Here is a 26,505-nt window from a genome sequence, read left to right on the forward strand (position 1 = left end):
TTGGTTAATTTTTATTTATTTAATTTTTATTTTAATTAATTTCCCTATCCACATTTGTTTGCAGGGGATTTAACTACATTTTGCTGCCTTTTGCAGCCCTCTAGCCCTTTCCAAGGCTGTTTTACAGCCTTTTAGTGCCGAAAAGTTTGGGTCCCCATTGACTTCAATGGGGTTCGGGTTCGGGACGAAGTTCGGGTCGGGTTCGGATCCTGAACCCGAACATTTCCGGGAAGTTCGGCCGAACTTCTTGAATCCGAACATCCAGGTGTTCGCTCAACTCTAGTAGAGATGAGAAAAATTCTTAAAATAAATTAAATGTGAGTCATCTAAGTCTTAATAAGTTTGATCTGAATCGAATGTCACCCTATTGCTTAGAAAACTCTAGTTACACGTGGTCTGCGGTTGTGAGGCCGGTTGGATGTACTGCCAAATTCTCTGAAATGCCTTTGGAGACAGCTTATGGTAGAGAAATTAACATTTATTGCACGGGCAACAGCTCTGGTCGTCAGCATGCCAATTGCACGCTCCCTCAAATGTTGCGACATCTGTGGCATTGTGCTGTGTGATCAAACTGCACATTTCAGAGTGGTCTTTTTTTGTGGGCAGTCTAAGGCACACCTGTGCAATATCCACGCTGTCTAATCAGCACCTTGATATGCCACACCTATGAGGTGGGATGGATTATCTCAGCAAAGGAGAAGTGCTCACTAACACAGATATAGACAGATTTGTGAACAATATATGAGAGTAATGGGTCTTTTGTGTATGTAGAGATTTTTTCAGATCTTTGAGTTCAGCTCATGCAAAATGGGAGCGAAACCGAAAGTGTTGCGTTTATATTTTTGCTCAGTGTAGATTTTTACTCTTTTTAGACTGTCTTGGTCAAAAAATGCATTGTCTCATTTTCCTACCTTTGGAATAGTGTATCCCTTGAAGTCAACATCTTTTGTTGTTGCGTGGGGAAGATTCAGTGGGAGAATATCAACGAATCTCTGGATCTCGTGTATTACGGCTTCCATATATGGCATTTTGTTGCGGTCTTCAAGGTTTGGGATGCGGCTTTCACCAATCACATGGTCTATTTCCGCATGTAGTTTAGCTGGGTAAAATGGTGGGAGGAAAAAAAGAGTGTAAGTTCCATATGAAGATATACATCATACTGCATAGGCAATGTAAACAGTATATATCAATGAGGGATAAAATCCACTGAATAGCCACTTTATTGGAGACTTCATTGTGGCATAAAATCAATGAAATGGTTTAATCTGCATTCACACAGAAATTGATCCACAGAAGAATGAGAAAAAGAAAAAGAATGTCTTACAAATACTATTTGTAAGACATTCTTTTTCTTTTACTATATACCTGAGTACCGCTTTGGTATTTTGTAAATATTTCTGCTGTATTGTAGTGGTGTTCAGGTGAGGGCGTCCTCTGTCACAAAGTAGCGGCCCTAACGTGATCTTACTATCATCACGCGATGTCAGGCTGGGAGACGCAAGTTAGTCTCTCTGTGGCAGATGGCCCCCACACCTTTGAAGCGTCCCTGCAACCAGGCAACGGTCCTCACGTGATCGGAATCTACTAATGTGATACGGGTCACATGATGTCGGGCCGAATGAAGCGTCCCTGCAACCAGATAACGGCCCTCACATGACCGGAATCTACTCATGTGATACGGGTCACATGACGTTGGGCCGAATGATGTAAGCCAGCTTCCTTATAGAAGACGGCCTTCTTATCATTGAAGCATTCCTGTAACTAGGTAACGGTCCTCACGTGACTGGGATCCGCTCATGTGATGCAGGTCCTGAACCCTCAATAGGATCACATCACTAATTTGCATGACCAGGACCTTTGTGATGCACTTCTAATTGCATACTCCTTAAGGTCAGCCCTATATAGGCGTAGCCATTTGAGAGCTTTTTAAATGGACTGTTATTAGTGCGTTTTTTTGCTTCATACAGCATAGATGTGGTTGGAATGTGCACATTGGCGGTCTATTATGAGAACCTGCCAATATGCACATTATATGTGTCATTTTTCATCTAGACAATATCCAAAACCCCTCCCTTCTGACCTTGTGACCTCCTTAAGGCGGTATGTTTGTATGTATAAATGTGTGTAGCTTTGTGCTGTTACACTTGTGCAGCTACTTTGTACCTGATGAAGGGGAGTGATTCCCCGAAACGCGTTGTATTGCTGCAATAAAAGATTCCTTCTTGACCCTGGTGACTGGTAGACGGTAATTCGCGCCGTGGGACGTGTTTCGTTTTAAAAAAAATATCTGTGACATCCAGTGTACTTTTTACGTAGACGGTGTCCGCTGTGGACAGTTTCATTACCTGCGCTACATCTCCTGTATAAGGTTTGCACATCCTAAAAATATCTGTGACATCCAGTGTACTTTTTCCATAGACGCTGCAGACAGTGTCATTACCTGCGCTACATCTCCTGTATAAAGTGTGCGTATCCTAAAAATATCTGTGACATCCAGTGTACTTTTTCCGTATACGCTGTGGACAGCGACATTATCTACGCTACATCTCCTGTTTAACGTCTCCGCATACTAAAAATAACCGTGACATCCAGTGTACTTTTTCCGTAGACGCTGCGGACAGACATTATCTGCGCTACATCTCCTGTTTAACGTTTGTGCATACTAAAAATATCTGTGACATCCAGCGTACTTTTTACTTAAACGGTGTCCGCTGCGGACAGTTACATTACCTGCTCTATATCTCCTGAATAACGTTTGCACATCCCAAATAGCTGTGACATTCCCTGTAATTTTTTATTAGCCGCTGGTGACAGCAGCGACATTACCTGCGCTACATTTCCTGTATATCGTTTGCGCATTCCAAATAGCTGTGACATTCCCTGTAATTTTTTATTAGCCAATGGTGACAGCAGCGACATTACCTGCGCTACATCTCCTGTATAACGTTTGCGCATCCCAAATAGCTGTGTCAATTCCCTGTAATTTTTTATTAGCCGCTCGTGACAGCAGCGACATTACCTGTGCTACATCTCCTGCATAACATTTGCGCATCCCAAATAGCTATGACATTCCCTGTAATTTTTTATTAGCCGCTAATGACAGCAGTGACATTACCTGCTTTACATCTCCTGTATAACATTTGCACATCATAAATATCAGTAACATTCATTCTAATTTTTTCTCTGCTGGTGACAGTGACATTACCTGTGCTACATCTCCTGTATAACATTTGCAAATCCAAAATATCTGTCACATTCAGTCAAAAAAAATTCCCGCTGGGGAAGTGGCAGTGCTGCCGAAGTTGCACGCAGAGGTCGTTGCCCGGGGCGCGGAGAAACTGTGCCTGCTGCCAGAGCACAAGAAACACACTCATCCACGATACCTAGCTTCATGTCCCAGTTTGCAGGGCGTCGCAGGACACCACTCTCGAAGTCAGACCAGTGCAGCCAGGAGGTCGGTTGGATTGCAGCAGATAATGCTTCCAGTCGGTTAAGCAGCACCCTGTCTTCCACAAAGTCCAGTCTCAGTAGACAAGAGTCTGGTCAACAGAATCCTCACCTTGATCCTCCTTCCTCCCACCATGGAGAGTCTTGCCAAACAAGTGATTCCACACTCGGATATTCCGAGGAGCTCTTTTCATCGCCATTCCTTGATTTGAGCCTCTCACCAAGCCCGCTTGAAGAGGGACATGAGGATATCGTGTGCACTGATGCTCAAACTCTTGAGCATCCACAGTCACAAGAAGATAACGGTGGGGAATGGCAATTGGTGTTTCACAAGGTGGATGATGATGATGAGACACAGTTGTCAATAAGTCAATGGCAATTAGTGTCTCAAGAGGTTGATAATGAGTATGAGACACAGTTGTCAATAAGAGAGGTTCTTGTTAGGTCAACAAGTCAGGAGGATGACCAGAGTGAGGAAGTGGAAGAGGAGGTGTGGAACGATGAAATTACTGATCCAACCTCGGAAGGTGGCAAACCGAGCGAGGACAGCAGTACAGAGGGGGAGGGATCCGCAGCACCAAAACAGGCTGGAAGAGGCAGTGGGGTGACAAAAGGGAGAAGGCGGGCCACACCAAACAGGCCCTCAACTGTTTCCCAGGGCACCCTCGTGCGGCAACCTCCCTTGCCAAGAGGTAGGAGCTCCGCAGTCTGACGCTTTTGTGAGGAAAGTGCGGACGATCAAAGAATTGTCATTTGCAACCTGTGCCATACCAAAATGAGCAGGGACGTGAACACTAGCAACCTCACCACCACCAGCATGATCCGCCACATCAAAGCACCCTAATAGGTGGGCCGAACGCCTGGGTCCACAATCAGTGTCTGCTAGTCACATCACTGCCTCCTCTTCCACTGTGTTATGTGATGGCTAATCCCCTGTTCAAGACGCAGGCTTGGATGCCTCCCGCCCTGCACCTGGACATTCACAAGCCCCATCAGCTAACATCCACTTCTGTGTCCCAGCACAGCGTACAGATGTCCATACCCCAGGCCTTTGAAAGAAAGCGCAAATACCCAGCCACCCACCCACAGGCCATAGCACTAAATGTGCACCTTTCCAAATTGCTGGCCCTGGAAATGTTGTCAATTAGGCTTGTGGTCACTGAGGCTTTCTGCAGCCTGATGGCAGCGGCGGTCCCTCGTTACTCTGTCCCCAGCCGCCACAATTTTTCCCGGTGTGCCGTCCCAGCCATCATGTGTCCTGTAACATCACCCGTGCCCTGACCAATGCAGTTATTGGGAAGGAAGGTCCACTTAACTACTGACACATGGACAAGTGCTTGTGGCCAGGGACGTTACATTTCCCTGACGGCACACTGGGTGAACGTTGTGGAGACCGGGAGCGAGTCGTACCCTGGGATGGCAGAGGTGCTACAGACGGCAAGGATTGCGCGCCCTACTTCCATCAGGATTTCTGCCACCAACTACAATAGTGACTGCAACCCCCCACCTCCTCTTCCACTTCCACCTCTGAATTATCATCTTGCAGCACCAGTGAGCCATCAGTCAGTAGCTGGAAGCAGTGTAGCACTTTAGTGGGGAAGCGGCAACAGGCCGCTGAAACTAATTTGCTTAGGTGACAAACAGCACACTGCCGCAGAGCTTTGGCAGAGTATAAGGGACCAGACTGAGCTGTGACTCTCGCCACTCAACCTAGAACCAGGCATGGCTGTGTCTGATAATGGCTGTAACTTGGTGGCAGCTTTGGAGCTTGGCAAGCTCACACACATGCCATGTCTAGACCACGTGTTCAACTTAGTGGTTCAGCAGTTTCTCAAAACCTACCCCAATTTGCCTGAGCTACTGGTGAAGGTGCTCCGCGTGTGAGCCCATTTCCGAAAGTCATATACAGCTGCCGCAGGTTTGGCAAAGCTGCAGCAGTGCTTGCAATTGCCAGCTCACCGACTGTTGTGCGACGTGAGCATGCGCTGGAACTCCACGTTCCACATGTTGGCCAGGCTTTGTGAGTAGCAGAGGGCAGTAGTGGAATACCAGCTGCAACATGGTCGTCGCCTTTTCGAGTCAACTTCCGCTCTTCACAAGCGACGAGTGGGCATGGATGTCTGACCTCTGTGAGGTTTTATGAAACTTTGAGGAATCAACACAGATGGTGAGCAGCGATGCCACTATTATCAGCGTAACCATCCCACTTCTGTGTCTACTGAAACGCTCACTGCTCACAATGAAGGAGGACGCTTTGCATGTGGAAGAAGTGAAAATGGGGAAAGACAGTATACAGGTTGATAGCCAGGCCACCCTCCATTCGTCTTCTCAGCGTGAATTGGATGATGATGTGGAGAAGGAGGAGCAGGAGATGGTTACCTCCGCTTCAGAGGGTAGTACCCATAGATGGTTTATTTCATCTGATGGGACTCTGGCGCACATGACTGACTTTATGTTATGCTGCCTTTCCCGTGACCCTCGCGTTATATGCACTTTGGCCAACACCGATTACTGGTTGTTCACCCTTCACAACCCCCGCTACAAAGAGAACTTCTCATCTGTCATTTCTGTGGTGGAGAGGACTAGCAAGATGGTGCAATACCTTCCAAAAATTTCCAGCTGACATCGCTGGCAGCAGAGTACGTAGTTCCTTGGGCAACCGAGGATGGGAGACGAGGGGTACACACAGCAGTTCCAACAGAAGCAAGGCAACACTCTCCAAGGCCTGGGACTGTTTCATGACACTCCACCAGCACCCTCACCATGATGCGCGGCCTAGTGTCACAAGGAGAGCAAAGTTTTGGAAGACAGTGAAGGAGTACGTAGCAGACCGTGTTAGCGTCCTCAATGATCCCTGTGTGCCTTAAAAATATTGGGTGTCCAAGCTGTACACGTGGCACGAACTGGTGCTCTACGCCTTGGAGGTGCAGGCCTGCCCTGCTGCCAGTGTTGTGTCAAAGCAGGTATTTAGTGCTGCTTGGGGCATAATAACTGATAAGCGCATCTGTCTGTCAATGGAAAATGCTGACAGGTTGACTCTTATCAAAATGAACAAGGCCTGGATTGCCCTGACTTTTCTACTCCACCAGAGGAAAGCGGTTGAACATAAAGGCACTTTAAATATGGCTTTTATGGTGTATTAAATACACTGTATTCCCATGCACCCCTTCCACCACAAAAAAGGGTATATGGTTCAATCTTCTTTTCTCGTCCTCCTCCTCCATCATATCAACATGCTTATTAGGCTGCCCTCGCTCCTAATATTTTAGAGGGTCAGCTCAGCAGCAGGCCCTCAACCATATTTTTTTTAATGGTGAGATCAGCAGCAGGCCGTGAACCATAATTTTTTCCATGGTCAGATTAGCAGCAGGCACTCGCCCCTAATATTTTAGAGAGTCAGCTCACCAGCAGACCCTCAACCATAATTTTTCCATGGTCAGCTCAGCAGCAGGTCCTGAACCATAATTTTTTCCATGGTCAGCTCAGCAGCAGGCCCTCAACCATAATTTTTTACCTGGTCAGATCAGCAGCAGGCCCTCGCCCATAATGTTTTAGACAGTCAGCTCACGAGCAGACCATTAACCATAATTTTTTCGATAGTCAGCTCAGCAGCAGGCCCTCAACCATAATTTTTCCATGGTCAGCTCAGCAGCAGTTCCTGAACCATAATTTTTTCCATGGTCAGCTCAGCAGCAGGCCCTCAACCATAATTTTTTCCCTGGTCAGATCAGCAGCAGGCCCTCGCCCATAATGTTTTAGACAGTCAGCTCACGAGCAGACCATTAACCATAATTTTTTCGATAGTCAGCTCAGCAGCAGGCCCTCAGCCCTAATGTTTTAGATTGTCAGCTCAGCAGCAAACCCTCACCCCTAACGTTTTAGATGGTCAGATCAGCACAGGCACTCACCCCTAATGTTTTAGAGAGTCAGTTCACCAGCAGACCCTCAACCATAATTTTTTCGATGGTCAGCTCAGCAGCAGGCCCTGAGCCAATTTTTTTTCCATGGTAAGATCAGCAGCAGGCCCTCGCCCCTAATGTTTTAGAGGGTCAGCTCACCAGCAGACCCTCAACCATAATTTTTTAGATGGTCAGCTCAGCAGCAGGCCCTCACCCCTAATGTTTTAAATGGTCAGCTCAGCAGCAGACCCTCACCCCTAATGTTTTAGATGGTCAGATCAGCAACAGGCCCTTGCCCCAAATGTTTTAGAGGGTCACCAGCGGGCTTTTTCTCCTAATGTTTTTGAGGGTCACCAGCAGGCCATCAATTATAATTTTTCAAGGGCATGTATGATGCCCTGCTTTATGTGTAATAAAGGGTGTACTGCAGTGCCAGTTTCTTGTAATTTTTGGCAGCCTTTCACTTTATATACAAGTAAATAAACAGAAAATAATGTTTCCTAACAATTTTTCCTCTAAAATCGATATTATCTTCGGTTTTGTGCGTATTATTGTCAGTCTGCAAAATTGGCGTACTACTTGAACAACATTGTTCCCAGCAGCGACCTGCGAGTCCAAGATGCCTCCAGACATCCTCCTTATGCTTTTCCCGAATCATTTCAATGGTGTTTCCATCAATTTCTCACCTTTTCATGTGAACCAGACACTCTCCCCTCTTCAGAGCAGGGGGTGCCTGGTTTAATGCTCTGGTTCTCCCATTAACTTCCATTGTGCTCGGTAGACCACCCAAGCATCCCGAGGTGTTCTACTCGAGCACCCGGGCACTTTCGTGCTTGATGAACACCAGTGATCAGTACTACACCAGGCAGAGCCATTATTTCAAAAACTGGCAACCTTATGGGGTTTTCTGGTGGAACAGTGCAATTCATATCGGGAATGAGTGAAGAAAAAACCTTTAGCGATAGGGGATCCTCTGGACATAAACATCTCATTGATGAAAGGGGACAGAGGAGGATGTCAGGAATTATTCTGATGAATAAACAGTATACCTTCAAGTGAAAGGGAGGGAGGTAGGGAAGGACGGAATAATGGAAGGAAGGAAATAAGGAAGGACACCAGGGGGCAAGAGAGTACAAAAATTGGATTAATGAACAATGAACATTTCCTAGATCAGGCGAATCAAGATTTCTATTGCACTATGCTGATGGGAGGGTCTTAATTTGGTGCAAGCAGCATGAATTGATGACTGCTTCCTGTTAGGTGTCAACAGTTCAGAATTATAGAGGTGAAGTTTTGATGTACACTATGCCACAAGGGTCATATAGTCATCAATTACTTCCAGGAATATGAATGTGCATGTTCTTTGCCCCATGGCCTGATTTCAATCTTTAAGGGGATCTCTGGAATAAGGTAGAATGGGCTGTTAAAAGAATGTCAGCACTGTACCTCCATTTAATTTGTAGCAACTGTAAGAAGCTAGTAAGAAGCTAACCTTCTCACAGCAGAACTACGCCTAAAATGAACCCTCTATATGCGTACATACAGGTAAGGAATTCCTTAAAAAGGGTTTTATGTCTTATTAAAAAAGTAGCCCACTATTAGGAAGCCTATATTCACTAGTTTGATCCCGACCAGTTACAGACAGGGCCGTCTTTACCAAGGGGCAAAAGGGGCAGCTGCCCCGGGCCCAGTTGCTCCTGGGGGGCCCAAGGCAGCTGCCTCTTGAGCCCTGCTAGCCACTGCCCCGGGTGTCAGGCTGTCAGCTACACAGGGGGTGCTGCCATGCCATGCCTGCCGACACTGAGTCCAGTCAGCGTACTGTTAGAGCTGTGAATGTGATCTAGGACCTTAGATGACATCATCACCATGTGACCAGTAACCTAGCAATATTACTGGTCACATGGCTAAGAGGTCATCACAGGTCCTAGCAGGAGTGTTGCAGAAGTTAATTGTGGAGCTTTTTTGTGTGAAGATTACATCATAAAAAGGTGACAGGGGCGTTATGCTAATATACTGTAAACTACTGTATAGTGGGGTGCTGTATACTGTGGGGTCTGTATACTGTGTGGGGGCCTGTATACTGTGTGGGGGCCTGTATAGTGTGGGGGCCTGTATAGTGTGGGGGCCTGTATAGTGTGGGGGCCTGTATAGTGTGGGGGCCTGTATAGTGTGGGGGCCTGTATAGTGTGGGGGGGGGCCTGTATACTGTGTGGGACTGTATACTGTGGGGGGCCTATATACTGTGGGGGGCCTGTATACTGTGGGTGGTGTATAGTGTGGAGTGCTATACTGCTGTACTGTATAGTGTGGGGTGCTGTATTGTGTATAGTTTGGGGTGCTGTATACAGTGAGGTGCTATACTGCTCTACTGTATACTGTGAGGTGTTGTATACTGTGGGCTGCTATACTGCTCTACTATATACTGTGGGGTACTGTATAGTGTGGGGTGCTATACTGCATACTGTGGGTTGCTGTATACTATAGGGTGCTATACTGCATACTGTGGGGTGCTGGGGTGCACTGTTTATATCACTGTACTCTACCAGGGGTGTGGATTTTTTTTGTGTGTGTTGTGGTGGAGGGCATGATTGCCTGCTAAGGTGTGGGAAGGCGGGATCCAGGGGGCCCAAGTAAATTTTTGCCCAGGGTCCAATCAATATTAAAGACGGCCCTGGTTACAGAGCCATGCTCCAGTCCTCCTGCCGGTCCTGGTTTATATGGCTGCATCACTTACAAGACCATGTACCCCATATAATCGCAGCAGCCAATCATTGGTCTCAGAGGTTGATAACATGAGACTGCTGAGGCCAAATATTGGGGGGTACGTGGATTTGTCACCTCTGCAGTCATATTAAAGGGGTTCTCCAGGCTTTTAATATTGATGACCAATTCTCAGGATCAGCTGTTTGAAGAGGAGGCCCGCGCTGTGCCATCGCTGCCTCCTCTTCACTGTTTACCTTCTGGCCGTCGCCTCTGCAGTGGTGAGCAGGTGTAATTACACCCAAGCTGTCCCATTTATTTCAATGGGACGGATCGCTCCTATACAAGCGTATGGGAACGAGCCGTCCCATTGAAATGAATGGGATGGTTAGGTGTAATTACACCTGCTCACCGCTGCAGAGGCGACGGCGAGAAGGTAAACAGTGAAGAGGAGGCAGTGCTTGCACGGCGCGCCTCCTCTTCAAGCAGCTGATCGGCAGGGGTGCCGGGTGTCGGACCCCCGCCGATCTGATATTGATGACCTATCCTGAGGATAGGTCATCAATATTAAAAGCCTGGAGAACCTCTTTAACAAGAACTAGCAGGGTGTGCTGGAGCTTGGTGATGGAAGTGACGGGGGATTAAACTTGTAAATATATTTTCTTTTGTTATATTTCATTTTAAAATTCATAACAGTGTTCCGGTTTTTCAAAACCCAGAAGTTGCTTTCTGCAAAGTTGAAGTTAAAGGGTTTTTCTGGGAATTCAATATGTATGACTATAATCTATATAGGTCATCAATATCTGACACTCGGTATCATGTTGATCAGCTGTTTGAAGAGGCTGTGGCGTTCCAGTATGCACTGGAACCATCTCACAGCTTACCTATAATAAAATATGCTCCAGTTGCCCTGGATATTGGTATATTATACTCTCTGGTCTCCTAGTAGTTAGATTTTGTTCCGGAAAGACTCTAGGATGAAAGAGATAGAGAACTCTTGCGGACTGCAATGAAAAAAGGTGGTCAGTAAGCACATCCCAATGCACAGGTGCACGCCGCCATGGCTAGAGACACAAAGAAGAAAAAAATACAATGCAACAGCAGTCTGCAAACCAAATAATGTACAAGAAGTATTCTAAGGCTAACGCTACGCTTATTTAGTAAATTTGAGATTCTTGTCAAATACATTTTGTTGCTGACAGGTACAGTTTACAACCAACCAACCAACAGGGATCCTCAAGGGATCCTTCTAACAGAAAAGTTACTCAAGGCGGGAAACTGGTGTAATACTGACCTTGTATTTCAGGGTACCTCATAAGTATCATAAGTCCATGTCTTAGGGTACTGCTCAGTGTTTCAGTCCCAGCAAAAAACATGTTGAATATGGTCATTATCATGTTCTCCCTGTCAAAGTTAGGATTGTCCTTTTCCTGAAGACACAAATGTAGCATTATTCTTTAAAGGGATGTTCCATTTGGGAGCAACATTGTTGGAAAAAAAAAAGAATATATCAGGCTCAGTAGTATAGAAAAAACAGTAAATGTTGTAGTCACGATATAGACTATGGTGATTTAAAAATAATTGAGTCTTTACTGTCCTAAAACAGATGTCACAATCTGCGCAAATTACAGATGTGTGTGTGAATACTGGAGGAGGGATGGGAAAGGGAAGGCACCATTATGCTCATAAATGCAGCCAGTGGCATAGCTATAGTGTAGCAGTTGCAACTGGGACACAGGGGACACCAACACTATACTAACAGTGGCTGGATCCAACGAAACAACAGTAGGAGCTCACAGCCTCATTTCGCCTTTTCCCATGTATAGTTCCACCAGGGGCCATCTCCATGATGACACTGATACTACCTTGTGTAGGAGTTTCTGCTCCATCACCCTTCCCAATGATGCTGCTGCTAATGTCCTGCCACTCATAATCATCTACTTTGGGATGACCCATGGCTTCATGCTCTAAGTGATCCATTGGGTTAGTTTCTACTCCCCAGATAACACATGTTATGTCATCCTGAGGGATGCATTCACTTATGCAATAGCAATAACAAAGCACCAAGTGGTAACTCCTTGATGACCACCTGAGGATGACCCTGTATGACGACATCTCCTCCCTGAAGGTCCAGTGTGCATCTCATGATGATCCTACATGCAAGACAGTACACAGAGGGAGTACAATAAAGGGGACACAGACACATATTTAAAGGGATGGGGGGGGGGAACGCAGGAGGACATTATAGATTTCTGGGTAAACATTTACTTTGTGAAGACACAAAAGGGGACAATCTGAACTTTTGCACAAGGATCCATGATCCTTCCGCTATGCCCCTAAATATGGCAGAGTATGTTTCCATGACATGCCCAAAATATCCCACCGCCATCTTAAAGGAAGAAAAGGATAGGAATAAAAGTTATTTCTTTTATAGGCTTTGCCAAAGCTTTTAATAAATTATATATTGCTAATAACATCAAACACCACTGCATTTTCTTCCCTTCTTTCCTTTACTGATAGCATGTTGACTACCACTGGTACAAGCTTCACTTTACCCCCCCCCCATGCAAAATGAACTTTTGAATGAGATGAAGAACAAACCTACCCGCAGAGTATACTATCTACTGGTAATGATAGGCCACTGGATCCCACACCAGCCCACTGGATCCCACACCCCTGATCTCCACTGAACCCCTTTCTTAACATTTATTTAGATACCTGCTGCTGTCTTAAGAGGAAGCAATCAATGAAATCCTTGGGTGAGTTGGGATCAAATGACTCCTTATTCATTTCTACTCGTTCCTTGATGAAATCGGTGAGTTTTCCCATGCTTTTATTTATTCTCTGGTGCGGTCCTGGTATATAGCTCATGACTGCTGGCAGCATCTCCTGAAACTGAGTAAAGAAATGTAGAATAATAAAATGTTAGATATTCATTTAAAATAAGTGGTAATATTGTTACCAAGATTACTGGGACAATATTATCAAAAGTCATTGACATGTACATTACCTAAAATAAACATTGCCTGACTTGTTAGAGTGAATTCAGTGGCCCTTATTTGAATGAATTTCCTCTACCCTTTCTTCACTCTCATTATGGTTAATGTGTGTGGTTAATCGCGAATATCGGCACTTTGAGAATTTGCAAATATTTAGAATACAGTGATATACACTCACCTAAAGAATTATTAGGAACACCATACTAATACGGTGTTGGACCCCCTTTTGCCTTCAGAACTGCCTTAATTCTACTTGGCATTGATTCAACAAGGTGCTGATAGCATTCTTTAGAAATGTTGGCCCATATTGATAGGATAGCATCTCGCAGTTGATGGAGATTTGAGGGATGCACATCCAGGGCACGAAGCTCCCGTTCCACCACATCCCAAAGATGCTCTATTGGGTTGAGATCTGGTGACTGTGGGGGCCATTTTAGTACAGTGAACTCATTGTCATGTTCAAGCAACCAATTTGAAATGATTCGAGCTTTGTGACATGGTGCATTCTCCTGCTGGAAGTAGCCATCAGAGGATGGATACATGTTCTGATTCTGTTTACACCAAATTCGGACCATTTGAATGTCTCAACAGAAACCGAGACTCATCAGACCAGGCAACATTTTTCCAGTCTTCAACAGTCCAATTTTTGTGAGCTCGTGCAAAATGTAGCCTCTTTTTCCTATTTGTAGTGGAGATGAGTGGTACCCGGTGGGGCCTTCTGCTGTTGTAGCCCATCCGCCTCAAGGTTGTGCGTGTTGTGGCTTCACAAAGGCTTTGCTGCATACCTTGGTTGTAACGAGTGGTTATTTCAGTCAACGTTGCTCTTCTATCAGCTTGAATCAGTCGGCCCATTCTCCTCTGACCTCTAGCATCCACAAGGCATTTTTGCCCACAGGACTGCCGCATACTGGATGTTTTTCCCTTTTCACACCATTCTTTGTAAACCCTAGAAATGGTTGTGCGTGAAAATCCCAGTAACTGAGCAGATTGTGAAAAACTCAGACCGGCCCGTCTGGCACCAACAACCATGCCACGCTCAAAATTGCTTAAATCACCTTACTTTCCCATTCTGACATTCAGTTTGGAGTTCAGGAGATTGTCTTGACCAGGACCACCCCCCTAAATGCATTTAAGCAACTGCCATGTGATTGGTTGACTAGATAATTGCATTAATAAGAAATAGAACAGGTGTTCCTAATAATTCTTTAGGTGAGTGTATATTAGTAGTTTTAAATTGTAACAGACCGTTTCAGCAGACAAGGGGTTAAAATCCGTTTTAGGCGATAAGCCCCTTTTCTGAGAGACAGGCACAGCTACTTGCAGAACACCCAACTCCCGAACTGGATACAAAATATCACTCCAAACTGGAACCTCACGAATAGCTGCTAGCAGACGAACAGGGATCAGCTTACACTTTTGGCAATCGGTCTTCTAACAGCATACAGCGAATCCCCCCAATAACGAGACAAGGCTCCGTGTTGAGGGTCAAGCAGTGGTCTGACTGTACTTCACGTACAGCCTCTTTTATTCATAAACCACAAACATAGTACTGCCCACAGGGGTTTGAAATATAACCAATCAGTAATTTACAACACATACAATAATACAACATATCCCCACAATGCATCATGGTTTCCTCCCCTCCGTCCCGGAGACAACCGAGGGGCAATCCAATTATCTCTCAGGACAAAGAGAAATCACCAATACACATGTGCAGACAACAGGACAGACATCACCATTTAAACACACAATGGGACAATGGCACAATAGAAACCCACCCAGCATATTCCTCCCAAGCTGACAAGTTACACTTATTATAAATTGTTACAACTTTGTGAGTTTACATTGGCCATACATATAACTTACATCAATTTAAACAGTATAACTTGGGGACAAACCTATCCAAAATTCACTTGAATAGGTTCAGGGGTTTAAAAGTTAGTATATGGCCCATAATCCAGGGGCAAGAGGCCAGCAGCCAGTCCTCTCCAAAACCCAGTGGCGAGGTTGGTTTCGCCACATAAATATTCTAGATTTATTTTTCATCAGTAACTTCCCTTCTTGCTTGTGGGCCAATGAGAAGGCTGCAATGTCTTTGTCTGAGCTTAGCATTATCCCTAGAAACCAATAGGAAAGTTGCCTACCCCTTTAGTATATAAGAACCTCCCCAGCAGCCCCTGTATGCAGTATTTTTCAGATCTGAGAGAGACATCAGTGTTATTGCTGTGCTCTGTGCTTTCCTGTGTCATTACATTAGATAGTTAGTTAGTTAGCTTATATATATAATAAAGATAGTTAGTGGGAGATAGTCAGTGTAGGTTAGAAAGTGATATAGTGTATCTGATAGGTTGCAGTGCAGGGTGTTAGGTAGTGTGATAGGTTCTGCTGTCCATACATACATGCTGCAGACATAGTGATGTATGTATGTATGGTAGATACATACATACATACATACAGGTTCTTCTAAAAAGATTAGCATATTGTGATAAAGTTCATTATTTTCTGTAATGTACTGATAAACATTAGACTTTCATATATTTTAGATTCATTACACACAACTGAAGTAGTTCAAGCCTTTTCTTGTTTTAATATTGATGATTTTGGCATACAGCTCATGAAAACCCCAAATTCCTATCTCAAAAAATTAGCATATTTCATCCGACCAATAAAAGAAAAGTGTTTTTAATACAAAAAAAGTCAACCTTCAAATAATTAAGTTCAGTTATGCACTCAATACTTGGTCGGGAATCTTTTTGCAGAAATGACTGCTTCAATGCGGCGTGGCATGGAGGCAATCAGCCTGTGGCACTGCTGAGGTGTTATGGAGGCCCAGGATGCTTCGATAGCGGCCTTAAGCTCATCCAGAGTGTTGGGTCTTGCATCTCTCAACTTTCTCTTCCCAATATCCCACAGATTCTCTATGGGGTTCAGGTCAGGAGAGTTGGCAGGCCAATTGAGCACAGTAATACCATGGTCAGTAAACTATTTACCAGTGGTTTTGGCACTGTGAGCAGGTGCCAGGTCGAGCTGAAAAATGAAATCTTCATCTCCATAAAGCTTTTCAGCAGATGGAAGCATGAAGTGCTCCAAAATCTCCTGATAGCTAGCTGCATTGACCCTGCCCTTGATAAAACACAGTAGACCAACACCAGCAGCTGACATGGCACCCCAGACCATTACTGACTGTGGGTACTTGACACTGGACTTCAGGCATTTTGGCATTTCCCTCTCCCCAGTCTTCCTCCAGACTCTGGCACCTTGATTTCCGAATGACATGCAAAATTTGCTTTCATCCGAAAAAAGTACTTTGGACCACTGAGCAACAGTCCAGTGCTGCTTCTCTGTAGCCCAGGTCAGGCGCTTCTGCCGCTGTTTCTGGTTCAAAAGCGGCTTGACCTGGGGAATGCGGCACCTGTAGCCCATTTCCTGCCCACGCCTGTACACGGTGGCTCTGGATGTTTCTACTCCAGACTCAGTCCACTGCTTCCGCAGGTCCCCCAAGGTCTGGAATCGGTCCTTCTCCACAATCTTCCTCAGGGTCCGGTCACCTCTTCTCGTTGTGCAGCGTTTTCTGCCACACTTTTTCCTTCCCACAGTTTTCCCACTGAGGTGCCTTGATACAGCACTCTGGGAACAGCCTATTCGTTCAGAAATTTCTTTCTGTGTCTTACCCTCTTGCTTGAGGGTCTCAATGATGGCCTTCTGGACAGCAGTCAGGTCGGCAGTCTTACCCATGATTGCGGTTTTGAGTAATGAACCAGGCTGGGAGTTTTTAAAAGCCTCAGGAATCTTTTGCAGGTGTTTAGAGTTAATTAGTTGATTCAGATGATTAGGTTAATAACTCGTTTAGAGAACCTTTTCATGATATGCTAATTTTTTGAGATAGGAATTTTGGGTTTTCATGAGCTGTATGCCAAAATCATCAATATTAAAACAAGAAAAGGCTTGAACTACTTCAGTTGTGTGTAATGAATCTAAAATATATGATAGTCTAATGTTTATCAGTACATTACAGAAAATAATGAACTTTATCACAATATGCAAATTTTTTGAGAAGATCCTGTACATACATAGTACTGTGATGTCACAAGTTCACAACAATACTTAGTGCACCAATCACTAATAAGTACTCAGACCTTTTAAAATTTGAAGTTGCACATATTATCCAAAATATTCTCATCATTAGTGCCAATTTAGCAATTTCTAACATATTGGAGCACTCTATCTGCATATAAAGCTATTGTTATGTTCTGCTGTGCCAATTATTTTATCCAGTCTCAGGAAACTTCTAGCAGCTTGAAAAATGTAGCTATAGCGACCCACGCCTGTATTTTGTACGCAGATGGCATACACCCCCATATCCTAAGAGAATTAAGTAATGTTATAGCCAGACCCTTATTTCTGATAATTGCGGACTCTATACTGACGGAATGTTCCGCAGGATTGGCGCGTAGCAAATGTGGTGCCAATATTCAAAAAGGGTGCAAAAACAGAGCATGGAAACTATAGGCCGGTAAGTTTAACATCTGTTGTGGATAAACTGTTTGAAGGTTTTCTAAGAGATGCTATCTTGGAGGATCTCAATGAAAATAAGCAAATAACGCATATCAGCCTGGCTTCATGAGGGATCGGTCATGTCAAACTAATTTTTTTCCCTCGGACTGGGAAAAAATGTCTATATGTGGGTAAGTAACTGGCTCAGCGATAGAAAACAGAAGGTGGTTATTAACGGTACACACTCAGATTGGGTCACTGTCACTAGTGGAGTACCTCAGGGGTCAGTATTGGGCCCTATTCTCTTCAATATATTTATTAATGATCTTGTAGAAGGCTTGCACAGTAAAATATAAATTTTTGCAGATGACACTAAACTGTGTAAAGTAATTTACACTGATGAGGACAGTATACTGCTACAGATGGATCTAGATAGATTAGAAGCTTGGGCAGAGAAGTGGCAGATGAGGTTTAACACTGACAAATGTAAGGTTATGCACATGGGAAGGAATAATGCAAGTCAGCCGTACATACTAAATAGTAAAACACTCGGTAACACTGACATGGAAAAGGACCTAGGAATTTTAATAAACAGCAAACTAAGCAGTAAAAACCAGTGTCAGGCAGCTGCTGCCAAGGCCAATAAGATAATGGGTTGCATCAAAAGGGGCATAGATGCCCGTGATAATAATATAGTCCTACCACTTTGCAAATCACTAGTCAGACGACTCCTGTTAACAAGGCAGACATAGCAGAGCTGGAGAGGGTTCAGAGGAGGGCAACTAAAGTAATAACTGGAATGGGGCAACTACAGTACCCAGAAAGATTATCAACATTAGGGTTATTCACTTTAGAAACAAGATGACTTAGGGAAGATCTAATTAATATGCATAAATATATCAGGGGTCAGTACAGAGATCTCTCCCATCATCTATTTATCCCCAGGACTGTGACTGTGACGAGGGGACATCCTCTGCGTCTGGAGCAAAGAAGGTTTGTACACAAACATAGAAGAGGATTCTTTACGATAAGAGCAGTGAGACTATGGAACTCTCTGCCTGAGGAGGTCGTGATGGTGAGCACAATAAAGGAATTCAAGAGGGGCCTGGATGTATTTCTGGAGCGTAATAATATTACAGGCTATAGCAACTAGAGAGGGGTCGTTGATCCAGGGAGTTATTCTGATTGCCTGATTGGAGTCGGGAAGGAATTTTTCCCCCTTAAGTGGGGAAAATTGGCTTCTACCTCACAATTTTTTTTTTTGCCTTCCTCTGGATCAACTTGCAGCATAACCGGCCGAACTGGATGGACAAATGTATTTTTTCGGCCTTATACTATGTTACTATGTTACTTGAATATTACATTGCCGATTTTTCGCGATCAAGAAAATAATCTCAAATTCATGAATATATGATGAATATACTACCAAATATTTGTGAAATATTGCAAATTCGAATATTGCCCCTGCCGCTCATCACTATAAGGCTACATTCACACGTCAGTATTTTTCTATATCCCGATTTTCAGTCCGTTTTTTGCGGATCCGTTGTTCCTGAAAATGTTTCCGTATGTCATCCGTTTTTTGCGGATCCGCAAAAAACGGAAACATGTATAAATTTCAATAAGCAAATAAAGTTGTTTGGATTTCTTTGGGAAAAAAATAAATAAATAAATAAAATTAAAATGTAATTTCCAGGAACGGAATCCGCATAAAACGGATGACATACGTAATGACATCCGAATGTCTTCCGTTTTTTGCGGATCCATTGACTTTGTATTGTACCAGGATCCGAATTTTGCGGAAAAGAATAGAACATGTTTTATATTTAAACGGACATGCGGAACGGAACAACGGTAACGGAAAGCACACATTGTGCTGTCCAATTTTTTCCAGGACCCATTGAAAATGAATGGGTCCAGATCTGGTCCAGATCTGTTCCGCAAAAAACGGAACAGATCAGGAAAGAAAAAAGGGACGTGTGACTGGACCCTCAATGTGTTCATGTGTAATAAAGATGAGTAAATTTCCCAAAATTTATTCTCGGCCCAATTCAATTGAATCCGCTGTCTGATTTGAATCAGGCTGAATAAATTTATTGACTTCATTCCCAATGAAAATACCCTGATCGCTCTGTAGAGTCATATACCACACTCTGGTATCTCCTAGGACTGTATCCAACCCATCTCAAGCTCTTTAATGCTAAGTGACAGTGGGTAAATGAATGGCAGTCGGTGGTAACAAATATTTATGAAAATTGTTGCATACCTGACCAATGATTTATTGTTGTACACTTTGCCCAATTGAGAATTTTTGTTTTGTCTCGAAAAAATTCAAACTCCACAGTGCTTGCATATATCAAACCATTGCTGTCTGCAAGCTCAACTTTGTCCAACTGAATTTTTTTTTTTTCTAAAGCATTTGATGAAAATTGCGTTTGATTTTCTTGTCTTTTCCAAAATGGATTAAAATTGGGTTGTTTCCCAAGAAATCAATTTTTTCCCGTGTGGCTGCAAACATCAAACCATTGCAGTCTGCAATCTCTGCATTGTCCATATGCAAATTTTATTTTGTCTTAAAAAAAATAGTGTTCATCACGAATATGCGAATTGCAAATTTTAATCGCGAATATCGGCACTTCGAGAATTCGCGAATATTTAGAATATCGCAAAATATATTCGTAATCGCGAATATTCGATTTTTTTTTAAATACCAGTTCATGCAAATTTTTATGTGAATTCTTAAGGCGTATTTTATGCGGATTTTCGCAATCAAGAAAATAATGCTTAGAGATCATGAATTTGCGAATTCTCGAATATATGGTGAATATTCGCCGAAATATTCGCGAAATATTGCAAATTCGAATATTGCCCCTGCCGCTCATCACAAAAAAAAAGTCAATTTATCAGTCATGTATCTGACCTCACATAGATTGTATTGGATTTTGTCCAACTGCAACTTAAAAAAAAAAAAAAAAAACTGATATTAATTGTCTAGACTTTAAAGAATTGCTAAAAATTGGCTTGTTGGGTACAAAAAAAGTTGTTGAAATTGTCATTGACATTCCTGTCTCCTGTACTCTCACGTGGTGTCGAACGTGGACTGCTCCTTGAAACTGTTGCTGTGCAGCAAGGGGCACACCACAATTGACACTTAGGGCAGCTGTTATGGCCAATACATTTCATTCATGGACTATTACAGGGATGGCCAACCTGAGGCTCTCCAGCTGTTGTAAAACTACAACTCCCAGCATACCCACACTGTCTACAGCTATCAGCCTACATTAGGGCATGGTGGGAGTTGTAGTTTTACAACAGCTGGAGAGCCACAGGTTGGCCATCCCTGGACTATTAGGTCAATGTTTTGCGTGGCAATGGTGCACCACAGCAACAAGATAAAGTTGTATTGACATCATATTTGGACAGTCTAGTTTTCACACCAGATGCTTAGCCATCCCCCTCCAAGTCCTTGCTTGCTTTCCCCTCCACCTCCCTCCTTTCATATGTGTAAACTGAAATGTTGCCATGCTGTTTTAGATCTGATGGACAAAAAGCCACACAGCGGATCAATTGCTAATGTGCATCAAAAGGAACATTTTTCACAGGATGACTCCCTGCCAGAACAATCTGCCTTTGCACTGCTTGATACATAATGTTTCAACTTGCTGGAATTCCACCTTGCATTTGCTGGACTATCTGTACAAGCAGCATAAATCGGTCAAGGATAACATGATGCTTGAAACCACCACAGAGGAAACGTGTTATTTAAAGCTCAGGCAGTGGCAGCTCATCAGCGATGCATGTCGCATACTCAGGCTCTTCAAATAGGTCACCAGATTTGTCAGTAGGGAACACCGTAACATTAGCTATCATCCTCCTGATATTTAAAGATTTCACTCAACTAATGCAACAACAGATGATAGAAGAACAGCTTCCACATCTTGCTTGCCTGATTCATAGACTTTTGGTTAGGCAGATTGGAACAGTGGCCATGACTTGCTATGTTTGCTATGTGTGTTCTGTCTTCTGTAGCCTCCGGTGTACTTTAAGAGGATGTATTCAGCATAGTAGGTGGCATCATCGCACTGAAGTGGACAACATTGTTATCCAGAAGTGTAGAACGCATAACAGGTATGGTTCTGGGAGGATTTTTACACAAGGCTGGCTAATGGCAGTGAATAGGTCTGTCATTGCTCCTTTTCCTAGCAAGAAGTCGGACCAGCCCTCTGCCACCAATAGAGGAGGAATGGGATGGTAAGTTTCATTTCTAATACAAACGAAACAACCATACCTTATCATTGCTGATGTACATAACATTATAATATAAAAGATAGTGTTGGGCGAGCATGCTCGGCCGAACACCATTTTCACTCGAGCATCTCGATGCTCGACAAATCGCGTTTTTCGGCTCGAGTCTCCTACATGCACGTTTATTGGCTGCTACGCAGCCAATAAATGTACGGGGGAGTACTGGCACTCAATGTAATGCCGTAGCCATGTTGGTTACTGCCATTACAGTAATTGGCTGGCCGGAACGCGTCAATGGGTGCTATATAGCACCCAATGACACGTGGTTCGGCTTGGTCTTAGTCAGGGAAAGCTGGAGCAGAAGGGACAGATAGTGTAGGGACAGGAATTGTTTTGTGTTGAAAGTGTTAGAGACCCAAAAGTCCTTTTAAGGATTATTGTTTTATCTGGCTGCTATACAGTCAGGTCCATAAATATTGGGACATCGATACAATTCTAAATTTTTTGACTGTATACACCACCACAATGGATTTGAAAATAAACAAACACGGTGTGCTTTAACTGCAGACTGTCAGCTTTAATTTGAGGGTATTTACATCCAAATCAGGTGAACGGTGTAGGAATTACAACAGTTTGCATATTTGCCTCGCACTTGTTAAGGAACCAAAAGTAATGGGACAATTGGCTTCTCAGCTGTTCCATGGCCAGGTGTGTGTTATTCCCTTATTATCCCAATAACAATGAACATATAAAAGGTCCAGAGTTCATTTCAAGTGTGCTATTTGCATTTGGAATCTGTTGCTGTCAACTCTCAAGATGACATTCAAAGAGCTGTCACTATTAGTGAAGCAAGCCATCATTAGGCTGAAAAAACAAAACAAACCCATCAGAGAGATAGTAAAAACATTAGGCGTGGCCAAAACAACTGTTTGGAACATTCTTTAAAAGAAGGAACGCACCGGTGAGCTCAGCAACACCAAAAGACCTGGAAGACCACGGAAAACAACTCTGATGGATGACCGAATAATTCTTTCCCTGGTGAAGAAAACACCCTTTACAACAGTTCACCAGATCAAGAACACTCTCCAGGAGGTAGGTGTATGTGTGTCAAAGTCAACAATCAAGAGAAGACTTCACCAGAGTGAATACAGAGGGTTCACCACAAGATGTAAACCATTGGTGATCCTCAAAAACAGGAAGGCCAGATCAGAGTTTGCCAAACAACATCTAAAAAAGCCTTCACAGTTCTGAAACAACATCCTATGGACATATGAGACCAAGATCAACTTGTACCAGAGTGATGGGAAGAGAAGAGTATGGAGAAGGAAAGGAACTGCTCATGATCCTGAGCATACCACCTCATCAGTGAAGCATGGTGGTGGTAGTGTCATGGCGTAGGCATGTATGGCTGCCAATGTAACTGGTACTTCTGTATTTATTGATGATGTGACTGCTGACAAAAGCAGCAGGATGAATTCTGAAGTATTTTTCGGGCAATATTATCTGCTCATATTCAGCCAAATGCTTTAGAACTTATAGGATGGCGCCTCACAGTGCAGATGGACAATGACCCACAATGCAGATGGACAATTGCTTACTGCAAAAGCAACCAAAGAGTTTTTTAGAGGAAAGAAGTGGAATGTTATGCAATGGCCAAGTCAATCATCTGACCTGAATCCGATTGAGCATGCATTTCCCTTGCTGAAGACAAAACTGAAGGGAAAATGCCCCAAGAACAAGCAGGAACTGAAGACAGTTGCAGAAGAGGCCTGGCAGAGCATCACCAGGGATGAAACCCAGCGTCTGGTGATGTCTATGCGTTCCAGACTTCAGGCTGTAATTAACTGCAAAGTATTTGCCACAAAGTATTAAAAAGTGAAAGTTTGATTTATGATTATTCTTCTGTCCCATTACTTTTGGTTCCTTAACAAGTGGGAGGCACATATGCAAACTGTTATAATTCCTACACCGTTTACCTGATTTGGATGTAAATGACCTCAAATTAAAGCTGACAGTCTGCAGTTAAAGCACATGTTGTTCGTTTCATTTCAAATCCATTGTGGTGGTGTATAGAGCCAAAAAAGTTAGAATTGTGTCGATGTCCCAATATTTATGGACCTGACTGTATATATTATTAGCGCAAAGTGCGCTAAATTGCGTGTAATAATTTGGCCGCCGCTGATAGTGATACAACCTCTGGTACATCTGTTGTTTAACATTAGCGCATCCAAAATATCTGTGACATTCAGCGCAATTGTTTGGCCGTTTGCAGCAGCGACATTACCTGTGCTACATCTCCAGCATAACGTTTGCGCATCCTAAATATCTGTCACTAGTGATGGCCGAACATCTGCCGGGACGGTTCGCGAACGCGTTTGCGCGAACACGATCAAATGTACGCGAACCGCAAGTTCGCGGCAGGTCCCATTCATTTAAATGGCAGGCGAACCTGAAAAACCTTCAGCTCTTATTTGCAGCCAAGAAATAATTACTAGAAGTGCACAAATAGTCCCACAACATGGACAGTGACATACCAGATGTATTATTCGAATTTGCGATCTCCATTCATAATTTTTTTCAATGCGAAATATCGGCAATATAGTATAATTACGCGCATGTGCATATGCACTATACAGTACCCAAATGCACTGAAAAGAAAGTACACTGCTCAAAAAAATAAAGGTGTGGCGAAACCAACCTCGCCACTGGGTTTTGGAGAGGCCTGTTTAAAAGCCTCTTGCCTCAGGATTATGGCCCATACTAACTTTTAAACCCCTGAACCTATTCAAGTGAATTTTGGATAGGTTTGTCCCCAAGTTATACTTTTTAAATTTATGTAAGTTATATGTATGGACAATGTAAACTCACAAAGTTGTAACAATTTATAATAAGTGTAACTTGTCAGCTTGGGAGGAATATGCTGGGTGTGTTTCTATTGTCCCATTGTGCCATTGTGTGTTTAAAATGGTGATGTCTGTCCTGTTGTCTCCACATGTGTATTGGCGATTTCCCTTTGTCCTGAGAGATTATTGGATTGCTCCTCGGTTGTCTCCGGGACAGAGAGGAGGAAACCATGATGCATTGTGGGGATGTGTTGTGTCTGTGTATCCTGAATTGCTGCATATCTGTCCTGTGTCACAGTCTCCCTTCTGTTCCTCTGGGGGCGTGAGCGATTGGTTGCTGTACTTACATTGTATGTGTTGTAATATACTGATTGGTTGTATTTCAAAACCCTGTGGGCAGTACTATGTTTGTTTTTTGTGAATAAAAGAGGCTGTACTTGAAGTACAGTCAGACCACTGCTTGACCCTCAACACGGAGCCTTGTCTCGTTATTAGGGGGATCCACTGTATGCTGTTAGAGACTGATTGCCAGGAGTGTAAGCTGATTCCTGTTCGTCTGCTAGCAGCTATTCGTGAGGTTCCAGTTTGGAGTGCTATTTTGTATCCAGTTCGATAGTTTGGTGTTCTGCAGTAGCTGCGCCTGTCTCTCAGAAAGGGACATATCGCCTAAACGGATTTTAACCCCTTGTCTGCTGAAGCGGTCCGTTACATTGGTGGCAGCAGTGGGATCGTTCCTACAGCCAGAAGGACAGCTACAGGATGCACCATTTCTTTGGATTTTACAACTTAAGGGCAACGCATGTCTCAGTACAGCGACCCTAAAAGCACCAGGATGGAACCAGCAGTGGAGTACAGATACTCTGTTGAGGAATTTGACCGTATGATGTGGTTGCGGCTGAACTTCTTCGGACCCAATCCAGCTGAGAAATCCGTGAAGTTCATGAGGAGTCTAGTGTTCAAGACCCTACTATACCGGGCAGAAGGTGACGGTCAGCTGCCACGTTGGGTGGACCTCCACCGGAAGTTACAGTTGCGGGACAGAGAGAGCTCAGTCCCCTCTCCCCAGCGGCAAAGTGTCCAGCAGGGAATTGGGAGCCCAGTCTCCATTCCCCAGCGGCAGTGTGAATTGCAGGGAATTGGGAGCCCAGTCTCCATTCCCCAGCGGCAGGCTGAGTTACAGGGGGCAGAGGTAGTTGTTCCTGCCCCCCAGCAGCAGCATGATTTTTTGGGAATTGGGAGCCCAGTCTCCATTCCCCAGCGGCCGAGTGATGTGCCGGGAATTGGGAGCCCAATCTCCATTCCCTAGCGGCCGTGTGATGTACAGGGAATTGGGAGCCCAGTCTCCATTCCCCAGCGGCCGTGTGATTTATTGGGAATTGGGAGCCCAGTCTCCATTCCCCAGCGGCTGGGTGATTTATTGGGAATTGGGAGCCCAGTCTCCATTCCCCAACGGCCGTGTGATTTATTGGGAATTGGGAGCCCAGTCTCCATTCCCCAGCGGCAGGCGGAGTTACAGGGGGCAGAGACAGTCAGTCCTGTCCCCCAGCGGCAGAGTGTCCAGCAGGGAATAGAGAGCCCAGTCTCCTTTCCCCAGCAGCAGGACACTGTATTGGGAGCGGAGACGGTCGTTCACCCTCCCCAGCGGCTGGAAGTATGTATGGGAGAGGAGCTCGTTACCCCCTCTCCCCAGCGGCAGCTTAACGCACCAGGGAGAGACAGTAAGCCTCACAACAGTGCAGATGGGACCGTGGTCTCTGCACTTACAGCACAGGGGGTAGGGACAGTCGGTCTCCCCCTCCAGCAGCAGAGCTGGGTATCCAAAGGGGAGACAGTCGGTCTCCCCCTCCAACAACCAGGCTCCAACCAGGCTTCTTCCAT

The 26,505-nt window shown here is 44.2% G+C and overlaps 1 protein-coding gene across 1 annotated transcript in view; it reads right to left on the minus strand.

Annotated features, from left to right (window-relative positions):
• LOC120978243 (cytochrome P450 2A6-like) overlaps positions 1 to 26,505 on the minus strand; it is a 90,925-nt gene that overhangs the window by 15,944 nt on the left and 48,476 nt on the right. Inside the window, exons 5-7 of the mRNA XM_040406481.1 lie at positions 12,765 to 12,941; positions 11,341 to 11,476; positions 912 to 1,099 (exon numbers count right to left, since the gene is read on the minus strand). Of these exons, the coding sequence (XP_040262415.1) occupies positions 912 to 1,099; positions 11,341 to 11,476; positions 12,765 to 12,941 (501 nt within the window). The remainder of the gene's footprint in view (positions 1 to 911; positions 1,100 to 11,340; positions 11,477 to 12,764; positions 12,942 to 26,505) is intronic.

This window comes from Bufo bufo, chromosome 8, assembly GCF_905171765.1.
Source record: "Bufo bufo chromosome 8, aBufBuf1.1, whole genome shotgun sequence".
Lineage (NCBI taxonomy): Eukaryota > Metazoa > Chordata > Amphibia > Anura > Bufonidae > Bufo > Bufo bufo.